The 7,541-nt window shown below is 36.4% G+C and overlaps 1 protein-coding gene across 1 annotated transcript in view; it reads right to left on the bottom strand.

Annotated features, from left to right (window-relative positions):
• Positions 1–7,541, bottom strand: part of lrrc71 (leucine rich repeat containing 71) — a 17,442-nt gene that overhangs the window by 1,465 nt on the left and 8,436 nt on the right. Inside the window, exons 4-11 of the mRNA XM_016551632.1 lie at positions 6,672–6,747; positions 6,495–6,569; positions 6,158–6,226; positions 978–1,137; positions 782–865; positions 476–670; positions 261–336; positions 61–133 (exon numbers count right to left, since the gene is read on the bottom strand). Of these exons, the coding sequence (XP_016407118.1) occupies positions 61–133; positions 261–336; positions 476–670; positions 782–865; positions 978–1,137; positions 6,158–6,226; positions 6,495–6,569; positions 6,672–6,747 (808 nt within the window). The remainder of the gene's footprint in view (positions 1–60; positions 134–260; positions 337–475; positions 671–781; positions 866–977; positions 1,138–6,157; positions 6,227–6,494; positions 6,570–6,671; positions 6,748–7,541) is intronic.

Below are 7,541 nucleotides of genomic sequence, written 5' to 3'. Positions count from 1 at the left end.
TATATATAATTTTGAAAATTTAGCATTTTCCTTCCTGTCTGTCTTTGTCTTATTCTTACCTCTTGTTCAGATACTAGCAGATTGTTGTCTTTGCCTGCTAATTTTCCAGCCTGAATACGGGGAACTTTATTATCTGAGTGAAAAGCAAGACATGTAAACTACGTAAAATATACCATATAAAAATATGCAAAATATACTATGTAAAATATAAAGTCCACTTCTGAATCGCAAACAAACAGTTGTCAAAGGAGTTCAATTACCTTTCTTGGCCACCTTTGGCTCCTCTTTTTTTGCTGTCTGACCTGCTGCTGGTTTCTCCTCTTTCTTAGGGTTGTCCTACACACAATAAAGTAAAATCTTGCTACAAACATTATTAAACAACTGTTAATCATTGTATTGTATCTCAAAAACAGAGACAGACTCTTTTCATGTCATACAATGTATATACAATATATAGGGAACAGCACTGCTCTACCTTCTTTTTGGTGGGGTTCTTTGTACTCTTGTTGAGGCGATCCAGTGAAGAGCTGCTGCGGACGGAAAGAGGCCGCTCATGTGAGTCTGCAAGACTAACCAGAGATGGCTGGACCATTGTTGATTCTTCACCTTTAATTAACAGCTTCCTCCTTTCAACTATCTCCTCATGTGTCAGAGCAAAGGGGCCAAGCACCTAAATAAGGATATTAGAAAAAGATGCATGAAAATATACATGTTTAATGTGTCAAGTTAGGCAGAGTAAGGCCGATAAAATGAAGTTGTTAATAGGAGTATATATGTATACCTCAGCCAAATGAGCTGCTCCATTATCCCCTATTTGATTGTAGGATAATGACAGACACAGCAAGGAACGGTTGAGATGCAGACCCTTTAAAAGAGGGATGGGTGTTATTAAAAACTCGGTTTTAAGTATATGCAGTCATGACATCATTAGAAACTGTCTGAATGCCTTCAGATGGACAGAGTTAAATTTTACACACCTGAGAAATGTGAATTGCACCTGCATCACCAATACTATTAAAGGCTAGGTTGAGGGACAGGAGGTTTTTGTTGGCAGAGTGTACAGTGGACAGAGCCGAGCCAATCAGACGAGCTCCTTCCTCTCCTATATGATTATTACGTAGTGATAAGTCCGTCAACCTAGCATGGACATTATTTGAAAAAAGCTGAAAAACTCAAATAAAAAAAGTGACAAACTACAAATAATGCATTTTGTCATTATGAGAGAGATACATTATAACACACATTATAACATTGTTTTGATATCATAAAAGTCAGATGCACTTTAAAGGCCTCATGGCCTATGTGACTGAGATTGTGTATGAAGGATTCGAGAATGAATAATGTGTACACTGCCCACAAAGATTATTAACACTTTGACAGCTCATATGTAATATATATGCCTCTGGGACCTCTGGGCACCTGGAGAGGGTTAAATAAAAAAGTAAAAACAGACCAGTGGGAAAACAGAAAATTAAAAATTAAAAACAGACCAGTGGGTAAAATCACCCAATTAAAGAAGAATCGATAGAGCTAATAAAAAAATTGTGGAAAGCAAGGGGAATAACATACATAAAAAAAGTGACCTATATGCTTATTGGACAGTGACTTATAACGAAACTGTATAAGAATGGAAGCTTGGAACGAGACCAGTTCAGATGGTCAGCTGGCATCTTGGCTTTGTTGTCTTGTCCACTAAAGTCTCATTTTGACTTCTAAACCTCTTGAGTATTATTCCAGAAAGAATGAGAAGACTTTTCTGCACTACAATTTAACCATATTTTGAAGACAAATTTGTACGCAGAAGTGAACTAAATCTGACAGAAGTCATTACTTGTAAATAAATAAATAATAAATTAATTCATTCATTTTTACTACAATTTAAAATAACAGTCTTTATTCTAATATATTTTAAATTGATTGTAATTTATTCCTGTTATGGCAATGCTGAATTTTCAGCAGCCATTATCCCAGTCTTCAGTGTCACATGATCTTTCAGAAATCATTCTGATGATCTGCTACTCAAGAAACATTTATTATTATTATCAATGTTGATTTTTTTTTTTTGCTGTTTAATATTTTTTGAGAAAACTGTAATGCAATGTTACTTTTGTAACATTGTTTTTACTGTCACTTTTAATCAATGAATGCATCCTTGCTGAATAAAAGTATTAATAAAATATCCCAAAACATTTACCCCAAACTTCTGAATGGTAGAATATATTGTAAGTGTAGCGTTTGGACCAATCAGACACACAACTATTCATTATATTTAATGAATAATCCAGCAAACCCCCTCACCTAAAAAGCAAACTATGTGTTAGAGTTCTGTGGACAATCCCGAAAAGCAACGGACACCCCAAAAAGGCAGAATAGGCCTCTGGTTACCATGGCAAGCAATGACAAATCATCTGACAACACTGCTTTTATTGCTCAAAGGAATGTGGAATTACTCTCACTCTATTTCCCCACAGGAAAGACACATAATGCCCATAGAAATGGACTCTTCCCTATTAATTCATAGACAAACCTTTCTATGACCTTCCTATCATGCATAACCCCTACACTCTTAAAAATAAAGGTGCTAAAAATAGAATGTGTTAAAAATGTAAAAGATTGGATGACCAATAATTTTCTCCTATTAAATTCGGATAAGACAGAGATATTACTTATTGGACCAAAAGACAGTACACAGAATCTCGTGGATTACAATTTGCAACTAGACGGATGTATGGTTACTTCCTCTACAGTCAAAAATCTGGGTGTTATATTAGATAGCAACTTGTCTTTTGAAAATCATATTTCCCATGTACAGAAACAGCATTCAAAGCTAGTTCATGCATTCATGACCTCTAGACTGGACTATTGTAATGCACTGCTAGGTGGTTGTCCTGCATCCTCAATAAACAAGCTACAGGTAGTCCAAAATGCAGCGGCTAGAGTCCTTACCAGGTCAAGAAAATATGATCATATTACCCCAATTTTACAGTCTCTGCACTGGCTACCTATTAAGTTCCGTATCAGTTACAAAATAAAATAAAGGTGCTTAAAAGGTTCTTCACAGCGATGCCATAGAAGAACCATTCAGACAAAGGTTCTTTAAAGAACCATCTCTTTCTTACCTTTTTATAATCTGAAGAACCTTCTTTCGCCACAAAGAACCTTTTGTGAAACAGAAAGGTTCTTCAGATATTAAAGGTTCTTTATGTAACCATTTAGACAAAAAGGTTCTTCTATGGCATCGTGAAGCACCTTTATTTTTAAGAGTGTAGGTCATTGTGTATATTATTACTGTTCTTGTATATTGTCTTTTGCATTGTATACTGTTTTATGCATGCTTATGATAGAATCCTTGGTTAATATAAACTCACCTATAGCATGTTTGGTATCTATGAATTCCTGTTTTGATGATCTAAATGAGAGGGCATATTATATGTTGATACCTATGCAACATATTAGTGTTCTAAGAATCTTTGATAGTTTTGCATCAACACTCAATCCAGTTCCATATGCAAAATACCATACTCAAAGACAAAGAGTTGTAAACTGTCCCTCCAAAAGTTTAGGTCACCATTGGCTCAGTGACCATTGGCTCATTTTATTTTTCCCTAAATTCTGTGATTTCCATTTGATTTCTTATGGATTCCGTGTTTTATGATTCAGTACGAATTTATCATAAAAAATGGTGTCTAGTGAAACAAATTAATAAAACATCAGCAATTTAATCAATCTTTTAAAATGTAATCAAATGAAAATCAATTTACAACAAAACATTGCATTTTTATTTATTTTATTTTATCAGACATGATGCTGCACAACAGAACTGTATAAATTAGTAATAATAAAAAATAACTTGGTTGTATGATATTCCTTAAGAATAATAATATTATTATTACTTTGAGAACTGCATTGTAGTATACAGTAGTAATATATTCAGTCATATAATTTCAAGTTAAACCGGACTTTTATTTTGACGGTTTGTCGTGAAGGTCTTTCAGTTTTAGTTTTAGTTTCAGCGTGTATTTGACGGTATTTTTTCTCAAATGAAACTGCATAAAGCTGGTGAAGTGACTTTCAGAGCAGCTCTGAAGATGAAGTGCATGTGTTCATGTCCTCATATATTGAGACGGAGACGCTGAAAACACCGCGAGTCACGTGTGTTTTAGTTTGTGTATCAGATGAAACTACTCCACGCATTCACACAGAACATGCAGAATTATTAGCCACATGCACTGAATGGTTGCTGTAACATCTATTTCTGTTGTGATTAATCCATATTGAGTAAAAATGTCCAGAGCTTATCATCATTATTAAAGTCGGCATGAAACGGAAGTTGCGATTGTCTTTTCTTCTCTATTGTGACGTATATCCGAGTGAAACGGCATCTGAAATGAGAGGGCGGGACTTGATTTCGTCCTTCGGGAATTGATTGGATCGTTGGAAGCTGGGGCGTTGCTAACAAAATGGAGGCAGATCTGAATTTTATTCCAAACGTCACTGATGTCACTGCAGCTGCTGGCAGTTCCAGATAGCTCCGCCCTTGCGCCATAGCTCGTGACCGGAAGAGAAGATGAGTCGTTTAGAGGGGGCGGGGAGGTTAACGTTTTTGATTAAAGATTATGAGGGCACATGAATTTTTAAAAAATAATGAAGTGCACGGATAAATTATTTATAATAAACACTGCAGTATTCCATTAAAAAATAAGAATTTTCCATTTTGATTTCATGGTGACTTTAACTTAGATTTTATCATAATCTCGATATGATATCATTTATCGCCCAATGCTAATTTAGGCTATTTATAGAACGTCCTTGGCGGGCGACTCAGAGACTCCTTGCGAGCTACCAGGTGCCCACGGGCACCACGTTGGTGACCACTGTGCATTAGTAAGTTATTTTCTGTGGTCACGAAAATTACATTTCTTAGAGTTGATATAAAATTACTCTGAATGTTCGCTGGACGAACAGATTAGTTGATGGTAATATTAATTCTGCAACAGTTACTACTGGCAGCTAATATAAATAATGGTAATTAATTTGAGCTAATTTGCTACATAAGCATCAAGTGTTGTTGGAGTAGATAGCGCTGGAGGGCAATGAGATTTGCCTGAAAGCTCCTCTGGCAACGATGGACAGCATCACCAGATAGCGTTACAGGCTACCGGGAATGCCTGGAGTTCCTCTGGCACCGTGGGATAAGAAACCTTTGATAAGTTTTATCATTTGACTAATCATTCATGTACTCTACATAATCATGACAACCATGGGCAAGGCTAAGACATTCCATGCACATGCTTTAATACACATTGTTTTTGATTAATTGTTTATTGATCCCCAAGAATGTATAGGTAGGGAGGCAGAGACTTTTACTCTTCTCTAGTCAACTGTGAGGAGAGATGTTTTAATGCGACTTCCTCCGGAGTGCAGCATCATGAAGAAGCCATTTGTTGGGGGACCATTATTGGTTCATAGATGAATGGAAGGTAGAGGTGGACTTATGGTGTTGCACTCTGAGTAAAGGGTTTAGAAGTGAGACTTGATAAAGTCTCAGAGGGGGGAATGTGTTGTGATATTTTACTTGAAAATATGATGTATGATTATAACGATAATCAATAGACTGATCAATATGGTGATTGTTTCAATTATTGTTTCAATATTGGATGTCTTAATGCAGACTGTGAGTCCTAGGTGCTTTCCAATTGGCAAGTGTAGGTGCTCCCCATTGGACAGCGCATATGAACTTGAGTGAACCAGTGAACTTTGGGTAACTTCCAAGAATATGTCAGGGATGGCACAAACAAGTTTGATGAATGGCCTATGAGGACACCTGCGTCCAGGGGGAGGATGAGATAAAAAGTATTAGGAGAATGGTTCAAACTAGCAGGAGTCCACGATTAGTAAAACTAGAGGAATAAGACCAATCAGAGACCGAGCTACCAATCTTTGGTTTAAAAGACTGATAAGAATAAGGTATAAGCATGGATGTTGGGTCAGACAAAGACTCAGATGCGGTGACCGTCATCTCGGCTTTGTTGCTTTGTCCAATAAAGACTTATTTTGACATCTAGAACTCTGCTTCTTGAACTTCATTTACTACATTGAGAAGACCATTGTGTGCTCCAAGACAGTGTAAGTATGTTTAAAAATGAAAATGACTCACATGCTGTCTTCCGCTATGAGTAAGTGGTAACTCTGCTCAGGGAGTGGATTGCCCTCCAAAACCACTTTCCTAGCAAGATATAAGTTGGTAGATGTTGTCTTCAGATTTTCCAGTATCAATTACCATAATTTATTTTCCAAATAGATCTTTTGTCTGTGGTGTAAAGCATAAACTAGCAGGCCTATAGCCCACTAGTGGATATGATTTCATGAAAGATGATCATTTAAACCTTAAATAACATTCTGAGATTTAATTAATGTGAAATTAATTAATTAAAAGTTTATAACACACTGAATGTCGGTCTTAATAAGTCATTCTAGCCTTTGACTGTTCTTACCTGAGATTTGAGCACAAAGACACTGTGTTTCTCATGGAGGTGAAAGTGTAATCCGTCAGGCCCACACGCCACATGCTGCAATGAATCACCATTAATGGGAAATTTACATATCATACTGTTTATTTGTAACATGGACACCCATAAGCAAACATACAACACACACACTCAAAGTCTTACTGTAAGCACTGTAAGTTACTGAGGGACGGCAATATCCTGCTCAACACCTGAAGCACCACCTCATCCATCTTCCATCCTATCAACAAATAACAACAATTCAGCTTGAATTTTGCATATGATCAAACTGAACAACTTCACATAGAAAATAAATAGTTGCAGACATCAGTCGCAACACTTACAAAATAAGTTGACACTCTCACTTCTGAAAATAGAAGAATTAATGAAACTCTACTTGAAATACAAGCTAGGAGTATGCGAGATAATTTGATCTTCACTGGGATTCCTGAAAATCCTTCTTCCAATGAACCAGAAGCACTCGTCAGAAATTTTATGATCTCGAAGCTTAAACTTGACAAAGAAACTGTTGATTCGATCTCCTTCCATCGGGTGCATAGGGTCAGCAAATTTACCAGCAAAAGCCCTCGTTGCCTAACTAGAACACTTTAAGCACAAAGAGATCATAAACAGCAAAGGAAAAGAGCTTAAAGGATCAAATTTCGGGATAAATGATCAATTCCCAAGAGAAATCAACGAGCGCCGAAAGATACTTTATCCAATACTGAAACAACAAAGACTGAATAATAAACACGCATATTTAAGTGTGGAATACACTATTTAAACTATTTATTGAGGCACAACTTTATCGTGATCCTTCGATAACTCCATGGCTGTATTAAAAGGGTCATATGATGCGATTTCAATTTTTCATTTCTCTTTGGAGTGTTACAAGCTCTTGGTGCATAAAGAAGATCTGTAAAGTTGCAAAGACTAAAGTCTCAAATCCAAAGAGATATTCTTTATAAAAGTTAAGAGTCAACCATGCCTACCTAAAACGGCTCGTTCTAACACGCCCCCACATGTCTACGTCAC

This window comes from Sinocyclocheilus rhinocerous, unplaced genomic scaffold (genome assembly GCF_001515625.1).
Source record: "Sinocyclocheilus rhinocerous isolate Xijiao unplaced genomic scaffold, SAMN03320098_v1.1 scaffold314, whole genome shotgun sequence".
Taxonomy (NCBI): domain Eukaryota; kingdom Metazoa; phylum Chordata; class Actinopteri; order Cypriniformes; family Cyprinidae; genus Sinocyclocheilus; species Sinocyclocheilus rhinocerous.
Note: the sequence above shows the minus strand (reverse complement) of the source record. Positions and strands in the feature narration are given on the sequence as shown.